The sequence below is a fragment of the Otolemur garnettii genome, unplaced genomic scaffold (assembly GCF_000181295.1).
Source record: "Otolemur garnettii isolate 467f Iridium unplaced genomic scaffold, OtoGar3 scaffold00005, whole genome shotgun sequence".
In the NCBI taxonomy this organism is placed as follows: domain Eukaryota; kingdom Metazoa; phylum Chordata; class Mammalia; order Primates; family Galagidae; genus Otolemur; species Otolemur garnettii.
Genome location: NW_003852400.1, coordinates 35,400,003 through 35,425,830, shown reverse-complemented (window position 1 = coordinate 35,425,830; position 25,828 = coordinate 35,400,003). Strand labels below are relative to the sequence as shown.

General features: G+C 35.6%; 1 protein-coding gene across 1 annotated transcript in view; it reads left to right on the top strand.

Moving 5' to 3' along the window:
- Nucleotides 1-25,828, top strand: part of IPO11 (importin 11) — a 215,062-nt gene that overhangs the window by 59,020 nt on the left and 130,214 nt on the right. The window contains exons 8-19 of the mRNA XM_003782731.3: nucleotides 3,714-3,762; nucleotides 6,245-6,315; nucleotides 7,015-7,207; nucleotides 7,873-8,025; nucleotides 8,994-9,037; nucleotides 11,073-11,163; nucleotides 12,888-12,935; nucleotides 13,884-13,989; nucleotides 16,479-16,605; nucleotides 23,754-23,787; nucleotides 23,980-24,020; nucleotides 25,446-25,562. Of these exons, the coding sequence (XP_003782779.1) occupies nucleotides 3,714-3,762; nucleotides 6,245-6,315; nucleotides 7,015-7,207; nucleotides 7,873-8,025; nucleotides 8,994-9,037; nucleotides 11,073-11,163; nucleotides 12,888-12,935; nucleotides 13,884-13,989; nucleotides 16,479-16,605; nucleotides 23,754-23,787; nucleotides 23,980-24,020; nucleotides 25,446-25,562 (1,074 nt within the window). The remainder of the gene's footprint in view (nucleotides 1-3,713; nucleotides 3,763-6,244; nucleotides 6,316-7,014; nucleotides 7,208-7,872; nucleotides 8,026-8,993; nucleotides 9,038-11,072; nucleotides 11,164-12,887; nucleotides 12,936-13,883; nucleotides 13,990-16,478; nucleotides 16,606-23,753; nucleotides 23,788-23,979; nucleotides 24,021-25,445; nucleotides 25,563-25,828) is intronic.

The following is a 25,828-nucleotide window of genomic DNA, read 5'->3' as shown; positions in this document are numbered from 1 at the left end:
ATACATAATCCAAGACACTTCCATCAAACTGGTTAACATAGCCTTCATGTAACTTTCTTAGTTATTATGTCAAAACATTCATATTCTACTCATATGAGTTGGCCTTTTTCTGTGGTCTCATGTTCTTTTCCTCCTCACTACTCAGTTTCCTTTTTTTGTAATATAGAGATGAAATGAAAGTACCTACCTCACCAAATGTCGTGAGGATTAGGAGAGGTAATGATTTTTGTAATGAGCTCAACACTAATTAATGTGCTCTGTGAGCTACTATTTAATAGTTATTTTAATTAGAGTTTTTTCCTATTGTGTAATGCATAATGTGCTCCCGTGTATAATGTACACCCATGTTTTGGGCTCAAATTTCAGCAGATGAGGGTGGAAGTGGCTGCTCAGTGGCACCTCATTTTCTCACAAGAAGTGTGAGGTGTGAAGGCGTGAAGCCAGCTGCTGCAAAGAAGTTAGGAGTGAGCCCAGGTTGTAGGTGAGAGTGGTGGGGATGGCCTGAGTGCCCAACCTCCCCCAGCTGCCCTCTCCAGCCCACCTTCATCCCAACATGTTCTCATTTCCTATTACTGCTCATGTCCGTCAGTGGGAACAGGCCTAGCCACTCTGCTGAGAACCCCAGTGGGGTAATTTACCGGGCAGCTAGTGTGAGGGGCTAGGACCAGCCCTGCCTGCCCCGGGCTCCTGCCTATTTCTAGGCTGCCTCATCTCTCGCATAGCTGGCCCCATTCTGAGACTCCTGAGACACCATGATGAGGAGGAAGCCTTCTCTGTGATGCCCTAGTGAAGTGTCTGTTTTCACCTTTCTGTTCAGTGACTAGACCATGACCTCCTTGAATCATGCAGACTTCGGACACTCATTAATGTCAGAATGAATCATGAATCTTTCCCAAACTTGCAAATCCTGCAAATCACCTGGAGTGCTGCTGGTTAAAATGATATTCCTGAACCACATCCAAGTACACTGAATCAGCAGGAGAAAGGTGTGGGTATCTATTCCATTAACAAGTAACCTAGGTGGTTCTTGCTACTGGCAAGTTTGGGAAATTATACCAACTCAACATCATGGGGATTCAGACAAGCCATAGACTCAAAATTACAATCTGTGGACTCAGGTTCCCCTGAGGTTTTTGTGCTTTGTTGCCAGGTACCCTTGCAGACAGAAACTTCATGGGGCTTGAGGCCCAAGGTCACAACAGTGGGTTACTAGTAGAACTGGGTCTCAGAACCCAGGTCTTCTAGACCCCTGTTCAGGGATCTTCCACCTCAGCACTGTGTCCCTGGGGCCTCAGAGTGGAGCCAGCTGTGCCAGAGACTATGCAGCCTGGAAAGGGGAATCTACTGTCAGAAGCCTGGGGTTGGCAAGGCCGACCCTAACTCCTCACACCAGCTTCCCAGGAGACAAGCCTGTTGGGGTTCTTATTGGAGCAGCTGTGGCAACGTTCCCACTGACAGATATGGGTAGGAAGGAAATGAGAGGATGAGGGGACATTTGTTAGAGACGGGTGCTTCGGTTGTCCAGACTACACTCTCATCTACCACTTGGGCTTACTCCTGGCTTCTACTCAGGGCCAGCTCTGCCCTCCTTTCCCTGAGGTCCTGAAGTGAACTCATGTTGCTGTCAGCAGTTTGCCTGCTTCTAAGATGGTGTTGTCACCTGTTGGGCTGGAGACTCCAGCAGCTGCAGTGCCTGCCTGGTGGAGGGGTGGCCTGGAAGAGGCCATGACACGATTGCCATGTTCTAGGGTATTATTTTGCACACAGATACCATTATTGCTTTCTAGAGTTACACTTTCAATGCATAAGCATAAATAAAAATTAAAAACATTTATATAGATAGGGAATTAGTACTATGCATGCATCCTTATTTTTCTCTCAAAAATTTGGGCAAAAAGTACATGATACATGGCAAAATGCAGTAAAATAAATTGTTTTGTGTATTTGGACTAGAGATTAATCAGCTATCTGTTGTTTTATAAATTTCTGATACTCTTGATGAGCTTAGTAAGATTGATGGCCTTTGTAATTTTCTACTTTCTTTGGAGAAGGCTGATACAGTAATTTTATTTAAAGAAAATAGAATAACATTCCTTGTATCTTATAGTTATTATAGGAAACCATTGGATTTTTTAAAAATTTGAGGTATATATGGGATTTTAGTGATCTTATTTTTTTTCATATTGAAACCTTTAGCTGTTTCATCATTCTAGGAATTATATCATTACTTTTCATTATCAGTTACTACCAGCTATGATTAAGAAGACAGAAATGGTATGGAAATAAAAGAATGATAGGATTACCAAAAGGCTCATACAATAGTGAAATTGTCATACTCCAGTTTTCTTATTTTGTTCTCTCCTGTATTGTATCATGTTTCAAAAGGTATAAAAGACATATCATTTTACTCTACCTCTGGCTTTCATTTAACACAGTTGAGAATTCAGAGTTTTTTATTTCCTCTCTGAAATAACAGAGAAGAAAGAAAATTAACAAAGGATGATGTTTCCTAACTTTTTGATGAATCAGAGAATAGATGCTCACAGCGAGACTGAGAGCAGTACTCTAGACTCTAATGATGGTGGTAAAATTGGCTATATAAATAAAATCTCAGACTCTTTTAAGTCTTCAGATGATTTTTGATGAATCAGCATTATACAGAGGGTGCCAAATAATGTATACACATTTTAGGAAAGAAAACAACTATATTTAATTTTAATACTCAAGTTACATTTGACTTCTGTAATTATGAGGTGTTCAACGTGACTTACATTTATCTTTTGTTATTGGTGTATAATACAGTTCCTTTTCTTAAAATATGTATAAGTTTTTTGGCACCCTCTATATGTCTATGGACAAAGAGGCAATATGGCATTCTAGAGTTAGTAGTTCCTCAGGAAGCCCTTTGTCATTCTTTCTATTGTGACAAACCCAGACCATCCAAAAGGGCATCCCATTTGCTAAAATAGCTGAAACATCTTTTATTATGTTTATATACTAACATTTATTGACACAAAGAAGTGTGTTATGTTTAAATTCTTATTAAATATTTCAATATTTTTCATTATTCATTTATAGTGACTTCTATAAATTATTTGTAACAAATCCAAAAATAGATTTTTAAAAATAAGGGTTCATTAGACTCAGCTGGTGGAAGGTGCTGCTTGTCTCCTCTGGTCTCTGAGGATTAATGTGCCTAATACTTAAGTTAAGAATCTGTGATACAAAGAATTAGTACCGTTTATTTATCTGTCATTGCCAAATGCTGTTACTGGATTCTGGGATAGAGCAGTAGACAAAGCGAAGGTCTGGCTCTCAAGGAGCTTATTATGGTCCTGTGGGAGGAGCCTGATAGTAAACAGACAAACAGTATTCCAGGGGGTTCTACGGCCTGTGAGGAACAATTAAGCAGGGGAAGGAGAATAGAGAGTGTTTACTGCTACAATGCTCAATAGAATTTTTTTAATTTCAAAGTGACTTACATAACAGAAATGAAGTATTGAAGAGTTGAAATACTATAGTTATTTTTCTGTGGAAGACCTGTTTATTATAATAGTGAATTGTTTTTAACTTTATCTGATTTTAACTTAGTTTTCTACAGGTGATTTCTCTAAAACAATATGATAGATATGTGTTAGTGTTTCTGATAAAAGTACAGTGTGAATGTTTATAACTGAATAAATTGAGATACTTTAAAATATGTTCTTTTCTAGGGCTTCTTACATGGAATATTTGAACGTCTAAAACAGTTTCTGGAATGCAGTAAGTACTTCCATTATAGTTATTTTTACTGTAGACTCTTTATTAACGTCTTAGTTATTATTCATTAATAGCGAGGATTAATAAGGGTTAATGAATCATTATTCATTAATAGTTTCTTCTTTGCACTTTTTATTTATTTATTTTTTTGAGACAGAGTCTCAGTATGTCACCCTCAGTAGAGTGTTGTGATGTCACAGCTCACAGCTCATAGCAACTTCCAGCTCTTGGGCTTACAGGATTCTCTTGTCTCAGCCTCCCAAGTAGCTGGGACTACTACAGGCGCCTGCCACAATGCCCGACTGTTTTCTTGTTGTAGTTGTCATTGTTGTTTAGCAGGCCTGGGCTGGGCACCCTACCCATTGAGCTACTGGCGCCACCCTGATCTGCACTTTCAAATCTCCAAGCCCCTTGTGTGAACTCTTAAAAGCTGAAAGGTACTATTTGTTGCTAAAATTCGTATCTTGATAATTAACTTTCTGAAGTTAAATTGGAAGTGTAGCTTTTTTTTTCATATATGGTAGTCCCCCCCTTATCCTCGGAGACTACCACCTAAGACCCTCCAGTGTATGCTTGAAACTGCAGATACTACTGAACCCTGTGTGTACTAAATTTTTTTGATTTTTAAATCCAGACAGCTACCCAGGGACTAATGACCAGGTAGCATACACAGTGTGGATATGCAGGACAAAGGGAGAATTCACATCTCAGGTGGGGCAGAGTGGGACGGTGTGAGATTTCATCATGCTACTCAGAATGGCATGCAATTTAAAATTTATGAATTATTTCTGGAATTTTCTATTTAATATTTTCAGACCACAGTTGACTCCAGGTAACTGAAATTACAGAAAGTGAAACTGCAGATAAGGGAGGAATACTATTACCTGTTTTATGAACTTTTTAAGAACCCTATTTTTTGTCCATTCCTTCTCTATTTCTACTGCAGCTTTCATTTTCCAGACCGACATCTGTAACAGTCATACATTTAATAAAGATTATCTGTAGTCTGTGTGCCCGATGCTGTTCAGACCTCCTGGAGACTCTCTTTCTTTTAGTGCATTTTGCCTGTCACTGACACAGATTTTCCAAGTGGCAATTTGATTTTATAAACCTCTGTTTATTAACCACCACTGGCTTACCTTTAGGATCCTTTTGTAATCCACTACCACACACAAGAGAATTTACATGCATTCTCTTGTATGTAAATGTAAAGAACACATACATTTGTGTTGTATTTTACTGGTGGGCTGTTTGTTATTGTTATCTCCTCTTCCCTGTATTGTAAGCACCTTTGTTTAGGACATGCACTCGTGCACATGGCCTGTGTATATACACATGACGGAGTATCCCTAAAGTCACCATATGTGGGTAAAATGGGAAATTGCAACTGGATATACCTTTACTTACAAAATGTTCTCTGCATTTTGGCTACCTCTTTGCAAAATTTTTCTACCCTGAGAGGGTATCTTGGTCTACTCAGTTTTAGGGAGTTGCTGATTGTTTTATGTCAGTCATTTTCAATTTAGAAAAACATACCCAGGAACTGTCCTGGGTATTATATATACAAAGATAAATAAGACAGCTTATGTCATGTAATTTTTCGAAAAATGGTCACTTTTCTCTGGTCTTCTTGGTGTGGATAGAAGAAGGAAGTCTTTCCAGGAGAGGAAAATGAGATAAATGAACTAATGGGATAGGAAGAGTATGATTAGAGAACAAAGTAGTTGATGGGCTGATGTACATTATTCTGAACGTACAAAAAATTTAATTATGTCAGAGAGTCTGGGCTTAATGGCTCATGCTTACAATCCTAGCACTCACCCTGATGTCAGGAGTTCAAGACCACCCTGAGCAAAAGTGAGGACCCCCCCCCCCATCTCTACCAAAAATAGAAAAACTAGCTCGGTGTTGTGGCAGTGCCTGTAGTTCCAACTACTCTCCAGCTACTTGAGAGGCTGAGGCAGGAGGATTGCTTGAGCCCTAGAGTTTGAGGTTGCTGTGAGCTATAATGCCATGGCACTCAACCGCAGGGTGACTGAGTGAGACTCTGTCTCAAAAAAAAAAAAAAAAAAATTGCATCAGAGAAATTATTAGAAGCAATTTGTCAGATTGTGTATGAAAAGTGATGATGAGTATATTACTCTTTGAGGGCTTTGTTTTTACACATTTTTGTTGCTTGAAACATATTTCAGTTATGATGTAGTTTTTAAAAATGTGATTTATGGTCTATTGCTAAAAAGCTACCTTTTTACTTTAAAATGGTTCAGTTTATGTCTTAGGATTAATTTTATGCAATGTGGCATCAAGGATTACTGTGTTATTGAGTACAGATCTTGAAATTGGTTCTTAACAATGAATTCATAATACAAAATATGCAAGACTATAACTGGCAATTTTATTTTTGTCAAAGTTTTGGTGTTGTATTGGTTGTAAATTTATAGAATATCATTTACTCGCACTAATATTTGAAATGTATTTTTAACAGGTAGAAATATAGGTACAGATAATATATGTAGAGATAGACTGGAAAAGACCATCATTCTTTTTACTAAAGTGGTAAGTTTTCTTTTTGTTTTAAGTATGTTTTCTCAAATAAAATACATATACTCAAATTTAAAATCAAATATGATATTTGTGTAAACATATGTTTTTACTTTAGTGTAAGGAAACTTGTGTCCTCTGTGAGCAACACAGCTCACAGCAACCTCAAACTCTTGAGCTAAAGCGATGCTCTTGCCTCATCCTCCCAAGTAGCTGAGACTACAGGCACCCTCCACAGTTGCAGTTGTCGTTGTAGTTGTCAGTGTTGCTTAGCTGGCCTGGGCTGGGTTCGAACCCGCCAGCCTTGGTGCATGTGGTTCTGAGCCCCTTATCAACTATTTGATACATCAAAATATAGTTCATGTAGGAAAGGCAGGATAATTTTTAAATTCTTTCCCTTTATTACTTTTTAAAGGCCTATCTATTATATACTTTTTATATCATTGTTACCCATTGTTATCAAATTAAGTACTCTGTGGCTCTGTTTTGGTCCTTGTACTGGAAATAGTAGAAAGTTCTTATTATGAGATAATAGTCTAATGTAATCCACATTATATAATGTACCCCAGGAAGCATTATAGTACACGTAAAACCACACATGTATTGTCCACCAAAGTTCAAAACTTGCTAAATGTTGATTAGTAAAGTTATAATTGGAGCGATTCTATTCCAATATGAATTTTGGGAAAATATGTTTTAATCTTTTCTTTGTAGCTGTTGGACTTCTTGGATCAGCATCCCTTTTCATTTACACCTCTGATTCAGAGATCACTGGAATTTTCTGTAAGCTATGTTTTTACGGAAATTGGTGAAGGCGTTACGTTTGAACGATTCATTGTCCAATGCATGAATCTTATTAAGATGATTGTGAAAAATTATGCATATAAGCCATCCAAAAATTTTGAAGGTAATGCTTTACTGGTAGTTTTCTTTTATTTTAATCTAATTATGAAGTAATTGGTGTTTTTTCATTTTTTAAAATTTATTTATTTTAGTCTGAGAAGGTGTTGCTAGGAATGAAATAGTGATGAGGATTATAATCTTTAATATATTCATACCCCAGCTTTAATAGTGTGTTTAGTAAGCTGTTTTTATTGTATAATAAATTGATTGAAGCTTAGAGACTTTAAGAATTGGATGCAGTAATCACTGCCGCTCATTTGTAGGCTGTATTTATTCAAACAATTGAAAGCTGTCTTTGACTTTCTGTAAAGAGACAGGCGCTTTTAGGCAGGTTAAATTGTTTATTATATTATTTAGAATTCATTCAGAAGATGAATGAAGAAATCTCATAGGAGAGAAAAGAAAGGCCTGTGTGTTAGTCCCTTCAAAATGCTGTGGTAATATAACCTGGTAATAACAAGCTATAGTAATAAGGTAGAGTCAGAACATATGTGGGTATGAATAAAGGAAAGAGTGCCTTAGAGATATGTTTATAAATACAAATGAGAATTAATTATATACAGATGTATGTTTTTCCCTGAGATTGTATTTTTAATTTATTTAAGTCACATAATCCATTTAGATAGAATGTTTGCCTGTATAGTTAACTTGAAAATTTTATTTTTCTAGATAGCAGCCCTGAAACTCTTGAAGCCCATAAGATTAAGATGGCATTCTTCACATATCCCACTTTGACAGAGATATGTAGAAGATTAGTCTCTCATTATTTTCTCTTAACTGAAGAGGAACTGACAATGTGGGAAGAAGATCCAGAAGGCTTTAGTAAGAATTAATTTTTCATTTTTAGCAGGGCTTTCTTCCCCTTTCTAGCAATAGGTAATCTAGGTGAATAATAGGTATAATAGTGTTGTATTTTAATATAGCAGTTTTGATTTGGAATTTTAGTTTTTTAAAATTAACTTATTCTTTCAAACCAGCAGCATGCTTTTACTATTCCCCGTAAACAAAAACAACAGAAATTAACTTATTCTTTCTTTGTTATCCATTAGATAAAAATGACAAGCAAATAATGAATGACTATGCAGAATTTTATCCAGAAAGAGACCTTTTTTAACTTTTAGATTTTGTTACAAATGTAATTTTAGTTCATTTAGAAAATAGGACATTGTACAACCCAGTGTGTCATTTTGTTTTTGCTTTTCCTCTATAAAATCTTATGTTTCAATTTGCTGGGGTTTTTTGCAGTTTTTGGCTGGAACTGGGTTCTAAACCCACCACCTCCGGTATATGGGGCTGACGCCCTACGCCTTGAGCCACAGGCACCGCCCTAATTTGCTTTCCTTATGTAGTATATATAATACTGTAACATGAAGCACTGAATCTTTCGGTGTTTAAAAGTCCTATAGTATTTAATGTTTAAAAGTAACATTGACCCTTTCGATGTTTAAAAGTCTAAATGTAAGAAATTTTAGAAAGTGTGATTAGTCATTTTAACTAATTAAAATGAATTGATTTTCAGGTGATATCACATATCTGGAAACGATAGACTCTTTGGGCTTTCCTGAATAAAGAATTTTTAATGAAAATGAGAATGCTTGTAGCTATAATAAGCAATTTATAGGTTAACTGTGAGATGCACAAGGATGATCTGTAACGTATAAAGCCTGTGTTCCCGGTAATTTGATTTTGGGTTTAAAACAATTCAGAAATATTCTACTGATACTATACAAATCTTTTTTTTTTCAAACTGAGGTTTTGAAAATATCATTATTGCATATTTTTAATTACAGCAGTGGAAGAAACGGGAGGTGATTCTTGGAAATACAGTTTAAGGGTAAGTATTAATTGAAAAAATAATTGATGGGAAAGATAAACCTTTTTAAAGGTCATATGACATTATTAAAGATTTCAAACATTAAGTCAGTCAAATAGGAAACTGTTTATAATTACAAGAACCTATATTTGAGAGGAAAGTATGTAAATTCTTTTTGCTAACTTGGGGTTTACAAGTTGAATTTTTCTTCATTTTAGTTGAATTGCTTAGGGAATAATTGTCAGTGCACAAAGGGAAAATGTTTGTGAAAATAAAAGCTGCTGTTTTTGGCTGGAGTGTTTTTTTCCCCCTCCTTAATATTTCATTAATAGATCTTCTTCTGATACTTTATTTCTCTTATTATCTAGTGTGAGTCTCAGAGACCAGCCCATGGCTTTCAATTATAGGATGCTTTTAAAACACATATGTTAATATGGCAAACATTTGACTTTTAGGGACGATTTGCCAAATGTGGTCTTTGAGCTGTTCTTTTGTTAAAACTTAGATTATTTACGTTATTTTCCATTGGTTTTCTAAAAATGTATCTTAATGATTTTAAATTTATAAGCTTATCGTTCATTGTAAATGAGATGAATTAATGGTGATTTTAAAACTTTAAAAAATGTAATTTTTAAGATTTGTCTTATGGAGAAATTCAAACATATTAAGAAATAGGAGACAATAATATCGTTAGTCATTCATGATAATCTAGTTCAGGGGTGTCCAACCTGTGGCCCATGGGCCACATGCTGATTTTGTGAAGACTTTTTTTATCTGTCTGTGGTGGTGGATATCATGAAAAGTATACATGAACCTTTTTGTGCTGAGTAGCTTTCCTTAATGTTTGTGTATTTAATGTGTGGCCGAAGATAATAACTCTTACTCTTCTAATACGTGGCAGAGAAGAAAAATGATTGGATACCTCTGAATCAATTATTAATTCATGGCTACTCCAGTTTCATGTAATCTTGCCCACCCTTTCAACTTGCATTATTTTGAAGCAAATATCTGAGGTGACATATCATTTGTACATATTTGTGTATGTACATGAAGATCTGATGGTTAAGTCCATGAACTCATCCCAGAAAAAGTGCTGCATACCATGTTGCTGAATGTCACTACAGTCACCGCTGAAGTACTGCTCCTGCTGTGCACCAATGCCAGCACCTAGCCCACCCTTGAAAGCAATTTTAGAGCTCTTCTTCTGGGATGACCATCAGAACTGTTGTATGGCACACAAAAACATGCAACAGTAATGAACACTACTCAGAAAGACACTGCTACGTGTTGACAGAAACACGGTTGTGAGACACTGAAACACCAAGGTTGTGAAATCTTACAAAGTTATTTGTACGGTGTTGCCAAGGTGAGCACATAGTGGCAAGTTCACAAACTTAATTGTCAGACCTAGTACGACAACTTTATGTGGCACTTATTCTAGAATGATTTTGTGAACTTAATTAAGTCAGGCCTTGTGTCTATCATGTAAGATTTCTTTTAAAACATAACAGTGTCTTTATTCCGTTATATTATGAATCGTTTAGTGATTCAATACTTTGAAGAACCAAAGCAAATTATTTTTTTAAAGGTAGCTACCACTGATATCTGTACTATTTGTGTTTGTTAAGAGAAATATTATTTTAAAGGGTGAATTCATGAATTGCTGTTGATGCTTATTATATCATTGCTAAGAAAATATATAATTTTCAACATATTAAATATTGGATAGTCATTTCTAGTACTAAACTATGGGTGTGGCTACAGAGTGTTCTTTTAAATTTCAAGTGTGATTAATTTAAAAATATAAATCATATGCTGTCTGTAGTTTAAAGTTTTTGAAATAAGGAAATAAACCTGATTATAAATCAAATTATTGACTTTATTTTCCATTTTGTTTGTTATAGAAAATATTAATCTTTTTTAAAATAAAAAACTGGAAACATTATCAAAATTTTAGGATTTTAAGTATGAGTATTCTTTGCTTTATTGTAGAATAAATATACTGTAGATACAGTTTATCATTCCTGTTAATAAGAAATTTGTTTTCCCCTCCTAGCCATGCACTGAAGTACTGTTTATAGATATATTCCATGAATATAATCAGACTCTTACTCCTGTACTTCTAGAAATGATGCAGACCCTTCAAGGTAGGATGTATTTTGTGATCCTTTGATTTATTGATTTAATTAATGTTCAGTTAAAATACTCTCCAGTGTCCACTGTGTAAAGTGCTGTTTTCTAGGACATATTATGGATATGAGTTTGGAAAGAGTGTGTTCTTTTTTAAGGAGTGGCATTTTACATAGACCTTAGGTTACAGTTTGGAATATGATAGTTAAATTTTGCTGTCATAAACATAGTAGCGCAACAAACAGCAGTTATATTTCTTGGGGAAACTGTAGAGCATGTTGTGAGAAGTTGTGAGAAATGGCGAAAACAGTGTTCGCTTTTGTGAGAATGGTGACAGTGGGACCGGGAAGAAGGTGATGGATTTAAGAGAATGATGAAGTAAGTTTTTGGCACTTGATTGCTGTGCTTTGTGTACAAGTAATTAATTATTTAACATTAATTAAGATTAACAAATGATTTCTTACTTTTCTGCTAGACTTTTGTTAGGGGCATTGATAACATCCATTTTGTTCATACTTTATTTATCCCGTGTGGCATACCCAGTAACTATTTGTTGACTTTTACCAATTTATTGAATTATGCTGGTCAAGGGAAAGTTGTCAGAGATGATCCTGAATTTGAGTTTCAAGGACAGTGAAACAGTTATCTCAGTAGTGCAGCAGTTCTCTACCTGTGGGTCGCGACCCCTTTGGGGGTTGAACGACCGTTTCACAGGGATTGCCCTCCTGCGTATCAGATATTTACATTACGATTCATAACAGTAGCAAAATTACAGTTATGAAGTAGCAAGGAAAATAATTTTATGGTTGGGGCTCACCACAACATGAGGAACTGTATTAAAGGTCGTGGCATTAGGAAGGTTGAGAACCACTGCATTAGTGAGTGTTGGAGATAAAGATAAACTTTTGGAGTGCTTGTAGATAAGAGCCTTGGGCAGAGTACTGTGTTTTGCTGTATATATAATGCATGCTTCCCTCCCCCCCAATTTTTAAGGGGAAAGATAAAGGATATACTTTATAAATGGATGAGGGGGGCCCAACTGGCCTCCTCTCTGCCCCTGAGGCTGGGGTTCTAGTCTGGGAGGATGCGGATCTGTGAAAGTGGGCCAGGCCATCCTCTGCTGAGTGCTGTGATCAAGGGAGGTAGTGGTAGAGGCTCTGGTGAGTCCAGGGGCCACTGCAGAGGGAACTAGGAGCCCTGGGAACCCGCCTGGCTACCCTTGGGCTGAGCTCGCGTAGACTCCCAATTTTTTATTCTAACGTTTTCATATTTCACAGTGGCTGTCAGTTTTCTGTTTGCACTTTTATTTTATTGTCATTCTTTATTTAGTGTACTGTCATAAACAAGTCTATTTTGTCTATTTAGAACTTCCTTGTGAATTGCTTATTCTTATTCTTTGCTTCTTTTTTTCCTGTTGCGTGATTAGTCTTTTATTCTTTCTTTTAAGAATTTTTTTATACTGAAGCTATAAAACAGTTTTTGTGGTATATGTTTTTCTAGGATATTGCTTGTCCTTACATTTTCCAAATATGATATAATGGTTTATAATATTGTTTGTGGCTTTGTATATTGGACTTATGTTTTCTAATGGTGGTGATAATAAAACTTTCCCTTTCTATCCTTATGCATATTTAATATCACAGAGAATGTACTGAATTGGGAAACTAACAATTTGTATTTAAATGAAAAATATATTTTAAAAAACTAGTTTTATTTGCTTTTACTGATACTTATCTTTTAGGGCCCACGAATGTGGAGGATATGAATGCACTGTTAATCAAAGATGCTGGTATGTTAAACTCAAGTGATTTAGAAGTATTTTTCAATAGACAGAGGGTCTATTTGTGACAGGTTTTATGCTAGGAGAATTGAGATATAAAAGTAGTGAACATACAAAACCCTTTGGTGGAGGGTGTGATCCAGTAAGCATATGATTAATTCTAACACCGTATGGGATAGTTAATGCTAACGCAGGCAGTAATAAAGAGGTTAGTGTGCTCATGGCAAGACTCCTAAAGAAGTGTAATAGCGGCTGGTGAGGTGTAATCATCTGTAATCACCTCACACCTGTAATCCTAGCACACTGGGAGGCCAAATTGCCTGAGATCAGGAGTTTGAGACCAGCCTGAGCAAGAGTGAGACCCTGTCTCTAAAAATATAGCCGGACGTTGTGGAGAAAGCCTGTAGTTCCAGCTATTTGGAGCCTGAACCCAAGACTCCGATGTGAGATCACAGTATAAGAAGGAATTAGCTGTGTGCGGGAAGAGGGAGGTGTTGGGTGGGAAGGGGGTTCCAGGGGATGGAGCAGTATGTATTGTAGAAAGACTTGAAGGTAAGTGGAATAAGCACACTCAGTTTGAATTGTGACCATTTGGTTTAACTGGAACAGAGCGTTTAAGGGGTTATGGGGAGAAATTAGGCTAAACATAAGCAGGGACCAGATCATAAAATATTGCATCTACTTAGAGACATGTATTATTTTATAATAATAATTTGACTTGAACATTTCAGAATGAATTCCTGTTTGAAAGTATCAAGGTATATTTAGGTTAAAAATGGAATGAAGTAACTTAAGTAACATTTCTACAATGTCTATTTAAGTAATTGCCCTGATTAACATATCATATATGTCACTTAGCATCTTACGTGTTTTAACCTAGTCCCTTTGGTTTATTTCTTACATCTGTTAGGACCCAGTATCTGCAATCTTTAATTGAATAAAAATTTTTTTTCTCAGTGTACAATGCTGTTGGATTGGCTGCTTATGAGCTGTTTGACAGTGTTGATTTTGATCAGTGGTTTAAAAACCAACTTCTTCCAGAATTACAAGTCATTCACAATAGGCAAGTATAAAATTTTGTGTTTATTTTACACTTATTTTATCTTACTGGTTTTCTAATGAATTAAAGAAGGCATTAAATTGCTTCTAAGTTTAAAAATGTCACAATATGACTTAGTAGGTAAAGTCTGGTGTAGAAAGGAGTAAGACTTGTGAATTCTCTTATTGAAAGATAAATAAAACAGCTGGCTATTATGTAGCATTTGACATTGCATAAGGTAGTTGGCAGGAGAAAAGATGTAGGACTTTACAAAAAGATGAGGGAAGGTGGAGGTCTGTGAGTTCCAGAAAGAAACTATCCACAAAGAGAAGGCACTCGGCAGTTCTGACACCTGGTGTCAGAAGTCGTCTAACCAAAGTAACATCCATGAAGGTGACTGTCTTGGGATCACACAATATGCTGCAAGTTTTGGGGGAAAGAGTAGAATAGGACGTAGAGACACCATGACAAAAGTATTTGCATACATGTTAGGTTCTCATGGAGGTGCCTAATTCAGTAGTACAAATTCATATTGTAAACATTTAGAGCTGCAGAATTGTAGATCTGGAGATGCTTTGAAAGTAATTTTAACCAGTTAGTAGCTATTTATGGCTGCAGTTATAAATATTTTCAACACTTGGATGTGCAAATAGAGTCAGTAGTGAATAAAATAGACTCTTACCTTTGCTCTAGGGGGCCAGTGAGCCTTTGATGGAGAGAAAGCTTTTCACTGGGGAGACACATGTGCAGTTTAATTATCCTTAAACCCTAGAGTCTATGGAAGTTTAAAACCTCCATTAACCATTATAGAAGCTCCCTACATGTGGCTGTCAAACACTTGAAATGTGCTTAGGGCAACCAAGGAATTTACTTTTCAACTTTAATTAATTTACTTTTAAAAACTAAAACCTTGTCAAATATGTATTGATTATAAGTTGAAATGATAATATTTTGGATATACTGAAATAAAAATATTAAAATATCACCAGTTTCTTTTTACTTACTTTTATGTAAGCATTAAGAAATTTAATATTACGTATTTGGCTTACATTATATTTCTACTGGACAGAGCTGATTTAGTCTAGTATTCCTCAATTTTTAATGTTATATGAATCACCTGGTAATCTTGTTAAAATCGAGGGTCTGATTTAGTAGGTCTGGGTCAGATCATGCAACTCTGTCCCAATCCCACAATAATGAATGATGCTGCTGGTCCAGGCACCACACGTTGAGGAACAAACTGGTATCTAATTTTAACTCTGTTTAGAAGTGGCTGTGAACTTGAAATTTGACCTCTCTGAGCTTCTTTCTCTTTATCTGGAACAGAAAGTCAAATGTGGTAATCCCCAAGGTCTCAGTCCAAAAATTGATGGTTCTATGATTTCTTTACTTCACTCTATACAAGTCTTGTTCCTTCTGCCTCTGTGATTTGGTTTAAATAGTTCTAATTCCTCGAAATGGCATTGTTTCACTTTTTGCCTAAATACTATTTATTTTAAAGACCTGTTTAAATTTCATCTCTTTGCCCACTCTTCCTTTTCTGAAACCCTGGCGTACTGTTTTGCATTTTTAAGTTTTTTGTGGGTGTTATAGACTTTTGGGGGGCAGAGAATACTTAACATACATTGTCTTACAACTTTAATGAGCAATTGTTTTGAATGTGCTTGATCAGCCATCTTCTAAGATTGTATTTTCTGAGAAAACATGGTATATTTGTTAGCTCATTCCATTTACACCCTAAATATATATTTATACCACAAGAATAGTTTTTGGTTTTTTACTGTTGTTGTTGAGACGAGGTCTTACTCTGTCACCAGATTGGAGTGCAGTGGTGCAGTCATAACTAACTCACTGCAACCTCAACCCCTGCTCAAATAATCCCCTTGCCTCAGCCTCCCAAATAACTAGGACTACAGGCGTATACCACCATACCTAGTTAAACTTTTTACAAATATATATAATATACACACATGCATATATATATATATAAGGAGTCACAGTCTGTAATTGGATACCTCTGAGTCACAGTCTATAATTGGGTACCTCTTACAAAATCAGAGGGCTTGGCTGAAATCAATAAATTTATATGAATATTTAAATTTCTGAAAATAGTCTTTATAGTATTAACTAGAGTAGAAAATTGAATACACGAGCTTCTTCATGACTAATTTTTTGGACTTCTCCAGCTTTAGGATCTGAAGCATTAGCACTATCTGAAGTTACTTGAGAAACAGAAACAGACTTGGTTTTTATATACCTGTCTTTGTTAACAATTCTGGAATGCAAAAGAATCAGGGTTACAGCATATCTGTTTAAGAATTCATTTATTTAGATTAGGCCTTTATTGTTAATATTTTGTACCACAGAATATTTAGAAGATGCTTTTAAGCTCTTCTATAAAAAATGCAGATTGCATTTCGTACTACATTTTAGATTTAAATGATGACGTATGCTAAATGAAATAGACTTCTTAAAGTACTGAACGTTCTAATTTCATGATTTTTCTTGTCTAGGTATAAGCCCCTGCGACGCAGGGTGATTTGGCTCATCGGTCAGTGGATTTCTGTGAAATTCAAGTCTGACTTGAGACCCATGCTATATGAGGCAATTTGTAACTTGCTTCAAGACCAAGATTTAGTGGTATGCTCCTTAAATGTCGTAAAATAATATTTTTGTAAAGTTTAACTGTGCTAACTTTCATGTCTGCAAATGGTTTATATTTTTATTTAGAATGTTTATAGCCTTTTATTGGAGTGTCGTTTCTTGGTGAGCAGTTTGATTTGAGGGCAGAAGGTCTTCTTTTGATTATTGTTTGCTTTCCTCTTACTAGCCATTGGAAAAAGAACTTTAATCAGACTTTACTATTCTAAAGTAATTTATCATTTCTTAGAAGAAAGAAGGCATAATTAAGTCTCTCCATTTTACATACTCATTTTCTTATTCAGGATAGACTTTGTCAGTGAGATAGCATCATAATCTGTTTCACTCTTACTGTTGATTCTTTGTGCCTCATGTTTTTATTAATTTCAGATTCATATGAGGGTACAATTAGGTTACATTCTTTGCACTTGTTAGGTAGAGTCCAAGTTGTAGTTGTGCCCCCACCCCCAGGAGGTGTGCCACGTACCCTTACACGTGAGAGCACACCAATCCCTCTTCCTCCTCCCCTCTCCCCTCTCTTTCCTCCCCCCGCCCAATCCATTTTAATTTTTTTTTTTTTTTAGGTCTTTGGAGTTGTTTCTTTTCAGAATATTTATAACATAACATTTTTGATTTTCTGTTACTGAAAACTTGATGCAAGGCCTCTTTGTTGCTTCCCCCTCCTTAAAAGCAGTAGGTTTACTGGTTTATTATATAGATCAGTTGTTTTAACAGTAATTTCATAGGCCTATGATTTTAAGAAGTTTGAAATTGTGAAAATGTATAAAGTTGTTTCCTTCTTTATTCCCTCTCTACTGTTTTATTGTTTGCACGGGTATATATAATAGTGACTTAGGTACACTTTCTTTCTCTTGGATTTAGCTTTGACTCCACCATTTCATTTTTTATTTAAAAAGTAAATCCAATTTTCTTTTGCTATTTTTCAAATTGTTTTAGATAAAATTAAGTGATCCCTGTAACCCCCTAAATTGTGCTAAGACCTCATCTAAACATGTCTCAGTGTCCCCTGCACCCCCTTTTGGGTCATTTGAACCCATCTCATTTCCCTTCCCTGCCTTTTCAGCAAAGGCTTGGACTACAGTTTTGTCTTTTTTTACTTATGTGATAATACACTACTTGTGTTCACTGAAGGAAAAACATAATTACAAAGGTATATTTATTTGTTGTAGGAACATGGTATGTCTCAAAGGCAAATAGAATTGATCTTGAATTTTCCGCTTAAGTATTATATACTTTGTCTAAACAATTGAAAATTTATTCTAAATATCATTCTATAATTATTAAATAGTATAAGTGTGGAATGTCACAGGGGACACCATTTTATTATGTTTGTTTTTAGAACTTTATTAGTATAACCTAGCTGCTTCTAAAATCACTATTTTCTGAGATTAATTTACTTTCGTTATAGTTTTAGAATAAAACATAAGGTTTAAGTTTTTTATTTTCTTAGTAGGTAATATTATTTGTTCTTCTATCAGAGTTATCAGAGAGGACATTAAAGATTTAGCGTTGTGTTTACAAAAGGATTAAAATACAGTTAAATTTTCTTTGGGAAATAGAGAAACAACTTATAATCTCTTTTATTATAAGTCTATTAGAGAAGAAAAGAGAAAAATGAGTTATTTTGTCTGGGAGTTCAAAAGTAGAACATTATTTTTATCAGGTATCTACAAGTGTTATTGGAGAGAAAGAGTTTCATGCCCAGATAAGTTTGGAAAATTCAGGGCTAAATAGTCACATAGGCCTCTTTACTGTTGGACTGGTCAGAACCTGTAAAAATGTACAATTGTGTTATGAGTATTCAAGATGACTAATACATTAATACCCATGTAATACACCTTTAGAAAATTCTGCTTTTGGTTCATCTTTTGCCCTTTTTCTTTATTATCTTTTTGCAGCTACATCTCATACTGATATCTTTTTCATTTGTTTTATCCTGTAACCATTAATTATTAATAAATTTTAAGAAGACAGTATTAGTAAGGCACCAAGTTAATTTAATAATACATAATAGTTTTAATTTCAGCCTATGAGAAGTCCTGTCTAATGAAATGTAGGAAGAGAACTTTTTTTTTTTTTTTAAGAGACAGAGTCTCACTTTGCTGCCCTCTGTAGAGTGCTGTGCTCATGGCAACCTCCAGCTCTTGGGCTTAGGCAGTTCTTTTGCCTCAGCCTCCCAAATAGCTGGGACTACGGGTGCCCACCACAATGCCTGGCTATTTTTCTGTTGCAGTTTGGCCGAGGCTGGGTTTGAACCTGCTACCCTTAGTATATGGGGCCGGTGCCCTACTCACTGAGCTATAGGCGCCACCCTATGAGAACTACTTTTGTTGTTGTTGTTGGGGATTCATTGAGGGTACAAGAAACCAGGTTACACTGATTGCATTTTGTTAGGTATATTCCCTCTTACAATTGTGTCATGCCCCCCAAATGTGTGTCACATACCGAGACCCCACCCTCTCCCTCCTTCCCTCCCTTTGTTGTTGCGGTTTTGCTGGGTTTGAACCCACCACCCTTGGTATATGAGGCCAGCGCCCTACCCACTGAGCCACACAGTGCTGCCCCAGAAAAGAACTTTTTACAAACATAAATATACATAGGACAGTGTGTAAACACATATAGACATGTACGTATATGTACAGACATGAATTTTTATTTTATAGGCATTCACACAAACATACACATGGTATATACATGTATGTATCACGCTAGATCAAATTGCTAAACACTGAGGAAAAGATAACAATATTTTAAACCAAAAAAATGTCACTGTGCATTATATTTCTCCAGATCAAACACTAATGTTCAAGTGTCACATAGCTGTCAAAGGTAGTGAGATGTACTCTGCCCAGTGGCCTTCAATACTATGAAATTTTGGCTCGGCACCTGTGGCTCAAGTGGCTAAGGCACTAGCCACATACACCTAAGGTGGTGGGTTCAAATCCAGCCCAGGCCCGCCAAGAACAACAATGACGGCTGCAACCAAAAAATAGCCAGGTGTTGTGGTCCCAGCTGCTTGGGAGGCTGAGCCCAGGAGTTGGAGGTTGCTGTGAGCTATGATGCCATGGCACTCTACCCAGGGGGACAGCTTGAGGCTCTGTCTAAAAAAAAAAAAAAAAAGAAAGAAATACTATGAAATTTTTGGAGTCCTAAACTAACAGGAGAAGTGGCTTCCTCCAGTTGCTGCACTGTTTCTGCTCTCTTGTAAGAGTAGATAGATATTCTGATGAATCTGAATCCTGCCTGGCTTTCAGAGTCTGCATTCTCTTGCTTAAGTACTGTCATTAGGGAGTTGGGATAGATTTCAAGATTTCTTCCTGGGCAACTACGGTTGTCCATATGTTTCCTTTTCCTTTTGTTGTTATAAGGAGACTGGCTATGACAGTAGAAACAGCTTTTAATTTGTTAACTCTTTAAAAGTTAAGAATTTGCCAAGGAAAGAGAAAAATTCAGAGCCTAAAATAGTAAGTCCTTTCTGCTCATCACCTGGTTTTCCATATTTTCATTTGAAGATTTTTTTTCCACCCAAATATTTCAAATATTTTATTTAAGAAATCAAACATTACGAATTCAGTTTGGGTCCCTCTACGTCTTTTGCGTACCATTCTCTTGTCTTTAAGGAGAGGTTTTTAATTTCAGTACAGATTTATTAAGTTTTCTTATAATTTTTGTTTCTGTTTTAAGAAATCCTTTTTCTTCACCCTTGATTCTTCATTCTTTGTGGAATTTATTTTGGAGCATGATGTGAAGTAAGCTTCCAGTTTTTAATTTTCATAAGGACAGCAATGTTGCAATAATGAATGGAATAACACATAATTTTCTTCAGGGTCTGCAAGGCTGTCTCTGTCACATACCAAGTTTACATAAATGTGTATGCTGCCTTCTTATCACATGTTTATAGCAGACACTGCTTACAGCAAGTTTTAGATGTGAGAATACTATTTCCATATTCTAAACTAGAATCACTAAATTTTAGAGGAGAGGAACCTTCTTTTTCCAGGACTACAGATAGTTCTTTAACCAGAATACTTTGTTTATATACTGGGCTTCTTTAGGTTTTGAAAGGTTCTGAACTAATTGTATCTTCAAATTTCAGAAATTTGAGGTATGTTTTAAAAAAATTTTGGGCTCGGTGCCCATAGCACAGTGGTGAAGGCACCAGGCACATACACTGAGGCAGGCGGGTTCAAACCCAGCTTAAGTCAGCTAAAACAATAATGACAACTACAACAATAACAAGAGAAAAACAGCAGGGCATTGTGGCAGGAGCCTGTAGTCCCACCTACTTGAGAGGCTGAGGCAAGAGAATCGCTTAAGCTCAAGAGTTTGAGGCTGCTGTGAGCTGTGATGCCTTGGCACTCTACCGAGGATGACATAGTGAGACTCTGTCTCAAAAAAAAAAAAAAAAAGTTTTGCTTAGATTATCTATGCAGCCTTCAGTAAAACAAGTAGTAAGCTTCTGGAAAATTAGCATTAGTATAATCTTTCACTTTTGAGAGAGAAGGATCTCTCCCTCCCCAGGAGGTCTATAGTTTGGGGGGATGCGTGTGACTATCTGTGACCTTTGGTTTTCTTCTTGTTTATTTCTCTGTTGCTGTTAATGTTTTGGGGGGATCCTTCCAGTGTTTATGTTATCTTTATGGCACTTACTCTCCTAGTTATGGAATTAGCCTGTTATCTTTTTGGGAATTTCTTTGATTTCATCTGAAGGTAGGGTAGACTGTCAGGCTGAATTCATGGTCCGGATCCACTTCTGAATACTTAAGGTTTTACTTCTCTTCAGAAGGTCTGGATTCACTCAGTGAAAAGTTATATTTGGAGTCTTACTAAGGGAGCGTTTTTTGTTTCTTTCTCTGCGTTTATTTAAGCAAGTATTTCTTGAGCTACTAGTACCCTAGGAATGTATTAGCCTTTCTTCTACCTGTCTTCCAGCACATTCCCCAACTCTTCATTCTGTAATTCAAGTTTTGATTTTTGTCTCCCATCACTTATAAATTGCTATCAAATTCATTCTATCATCTTGCGGTAAGTATCTCCTATTTCTTTTAATGCTCGGGAAGAACCAGTTTTGTTCTTGTTTTCATTTGTGAGATCATTTTAAATGCTCCTCAACTTTCTTAGAAAGTATGTGATTTTTCCCCCTTATGATCGGACTTTCTTTTCTTCCAGTTAAACTGGAATGCAGGCAGGTCATCTTAATTCATTTCACTTTTTTCTCTCCACGTAATTCTACACTGAGTTTCCTTTCTTAGGAAGGAAGATACATTTAATTTCATGTAAGTGCCTTTTGTTTTATATACGTGCCTGCATAGATGCTTTAGCTATGCTGAGTGAGTGTTTAGAATAAGTGGTCCTTACATGGAGGAATATCAGGAGAGAATTAAGGATTAGAGTGCTGGCAGTTTGATTTCTTGTCCTTTTTTGAGGGGCTTTCATGTCCTACTGTCTCTAATGAATACAATGCTTGTTATACGTTCATTCTATACTAAATGCTGGGAAGTTAAAGATGGTTAGTTCATGTCCTGCATGGGACATTTTCATGTTAGCCCTTTTTGTTAGCAAATATTTAATATTGATCCCTCTTCCTCATAAAGTCTTGCAAGGACTAGGCTTACTCAGCTTCTTCTGCAACACCTAAAACAGTGCCTGGTAATAGTTCCTCCTTGTATATTTTTGATCAAATATACACGAGTAGTCTTCTTCTGAGGTCATTTTGTAGCAGAACACTTGGCACGGTACTTTGCACATGTTATATAATCAGGCAGTTTGTTAAATCCAGTTAAAGATCTGAAATGGTCATGCTGCCTTCAGAGATAATAAATAAAAGGAAAAGGCAGGTGAAAAAACACTTGCACTGCAGGCTCTTGGAATCTTTGCATTTGGCAGTGAAGTACTTAACATTTGGCACAAATCCCTAATCAGCATCTCAGGACCTCATAAACTTGTATAAAGGTTTAAAACACTTTCTTTCTGAAAAAAGAGTTTTTCTTTCTGAGAATGGCAGTGAAAGTAAACAGGTAAGGAAAGTGTGCCATCTAAGAAAGTAACAACTGTTGGACAGGAAATAAACGTTTTAGATATGTTATTTTACAGTAAATAGAACATAGAACTTAGTTATGCCGTGGGTTTATGTTACTTAATGTAACCATGAAACCATGAGTATGTTAGTCTGCAGATTTAGCTGAATAATGCAGCGGTAAAATGAGAAAGAAGGAGAGTGAATGATTTGGCAAGACAACATGCTTGATAAACATAGAAAATAAGATTTGGGAGGTTGAGAGCTTATATAAACCTTCCTATGTTTAGTAAACTTTGGAATTTACTGTCTATACTGATTGTGAGGTCATAGATGGGAAACTTTTCAAGTAGTGATTTTTCTGTAATAATAACTGGATATTTTTGGATGAAACATGTGTGTTTTAGAAATGTGTATAAAAACCAAGATTTTTCTTTTTTTATGGTTTTCAAGGATTGACTGTCATCAGGTTACAGATGGGAATGTGTTCTTTTTTCTCCCCTCCTTTCTCCTTGTCTGCTGCCCCGTTCACTTGACCTCTTCCTGCTTGCCCAGCCCCACTGTTCTCCTGCCGCTCCACTTTCTCTTTTCCTTGGGCATCATCAACATGCTATTTCCCCTCACTCCCTTGCTCCACACATACCTACGGCAAGTGATTTTTCTTCCTGGAAGCACCTACCGGATTAAAGGCTTCTTGGGCAAATCATGGGAAACTGAGAAGAATAGAACTAAATTACTGCTTTATCCTCTCATCTTATTCCTTACAGCAGACTAAGGAAACTATCCTTTTATATCTGACTGTTTATATACAGTAGAACTTCTGTAAGTTGACCACCCAAGGAACCGTAACAAACTGGTCAACGTGCAGAGGTGGTCAACATAAGGAACTAGGCCTACTGTACTGACACATGGGATTCGTGTCTGGTCTGTGAAAATTAGGTCAACTTAAGGAGGTGGTCAGTGTAGGGAGGTGGTCAACTGTGGAGCTTCTGTATACTGTATGACTTACATTAATAAAAGAGTAAAGTAAGTGATTTGGAGTAAAAATTTTTTGTTTGATATTAATGATTTTTAGTCATGCTAGAATGATTAATGATAAACTTTCTTTTAGGTCCGTATTGAAACAGCTACAACTTTGAAGTTAAATATCCTTTAAAATATTTAAAAATACTTCATTGGAAGAATTTTCACACTTTTAAATTGTTACTTATCTTGGGAACATTAAATTATGAGATAATTTAAAATGTAATTTTTGATTGTTTTACTGTATATGTTTTAGATATATATTGTGTCTTAATAAACCTGTATATTCTCAGCATTCCTTAACTCTTTTTTACCAGTTGATGATTTTGAATTTAGAACAGATCAGTTTCTGCCGGTAAGAATATTCATTTCCAGGTTGCCCTTTCTTTCTTTTTTCTTGCTCTCATTCCAAAAAGCACTTTCTGCTTATGCCTTGAATATTGAGTTTTATTTTATAGCTGAAATTGTATACGTATATCTGTTACTTATTAAAGCTGAGTTTTAAAGTGTACTATATTGGATTATTTGGGAGGGCATAACTTTCACTTATTACTGTCAGTTTACTTTTATTCTGTTTATTTTTATGTAGCTATTTTATTATCTATACAGAGTTGTTTGCCAAACCTTTTCTCACAATTTAAAACATAGTATTTTTATTTAATGTATGTTTATTATTTTTGTTTCTTATGTTATTTCCTTGTATTATTATTATTTTATTTATTTATTTTTGGCCAGGGCTGGGTTTGAACCCTCTGGCATATGGGGCTGGTGCCCTACCCTTTTGAGCCACAGGCACTGCCCTTCTTGTATTATTTGGGTATATATGTCTGTATACTACCACAGATTTGTAATTTTCTGGATGACCAGAATATCATTTCTTACTTACTTTTTTACTCTTAACTTGCACCTAGCAAGGCATTTTCACATAATTAGTTCTCAGCAAGCACTTGTTAAATATGTCATTAAGATTGTGCTGCTAGGGTTTGTTCAAGAAGACGAGGTAAGAATAAAGTTACATGATAAACTATCTATACTGATTGTGAGGGTCTAGATGGGGAAACTTCTCAAGTAGTGATTTTTCTGTAATAATCACTGGATATTTTTGGATGAAACAAATGCGTTTTAGAAATTTGTATAAAAATGAACCAGTTATCTTGAAAGAACAATGTTTGTTTTATGTACATATCAGTGATTTGTCAATTTCTAACATATTTTCATTAATGTAGATGTTTATAGCCAGACATAAGATATTTTTCTATTTCCTAATAAATGCTCTGATATTTCCTAATAAATACTCTGTCATTCTTAGACTAATAAATATATCTCTACAAAAATGTATATCTCCATACAGCAAATGTTAAGGGCATTTAGCTGACACATAAGTGTAATGATTGATATTCTTTTTGCTTTAATAAGTAGGTATTGCAAACCAAAGATTCTGTGATTGACACATGTGGGAGAATAGTGTGAATGCACTGTCCCTGGTTTTGTTAACAGTACAAAATGTAAACACACACAGTTTAGACAGTTCTTCCTGTAAACAATACTTAGTTTGTGAAACAATTAAGTTCTGAAATGGAGATATTTAGCAGCAATAAAGAAAAAAAATCACTGTCTTATATACTGTCTGCTTAAATAATTTAATGTTGTTTTAGGTAGTGCTGAGGTTTGGCTCTCTGTTTTTTATTGCTTTGACATTATGATTTATTTCATATTCCATTTGTGTGTATATAGAAGTGTTCACATTTTTATTCTAAACCTTTATTTTTTTTATCTGCAGTATTTGGAAACCATGTTCACACTACTTTTTCAGTTACTGCAGCAAGTTACTGAATGTGACACAAAGATGCATGTTCTGCATGTCCTTTCTTGTGTGATCGAAAGAGTCAACATGCAGGTAATTTTGTTGTAAAACGTGAAAATAAATGTCAGAGAGGTGAGTAGAATATATGCTGAATTTATTAAATTCTCTATTTACATTGTTTAAAAGTTAAAATATTCATTAAAATGCTTCTTACAGGTGTGATTAGTTATTCATTATTCAATATTGACATTTATTATTAGTTTTGTCTTTTTTTTAACTTTTTGTGGAGATGAGATATCACTGTATTACCTCACTGATCTCATATTCCTGGCCCAAGGTGGTAGGAGTTTAACCATGAT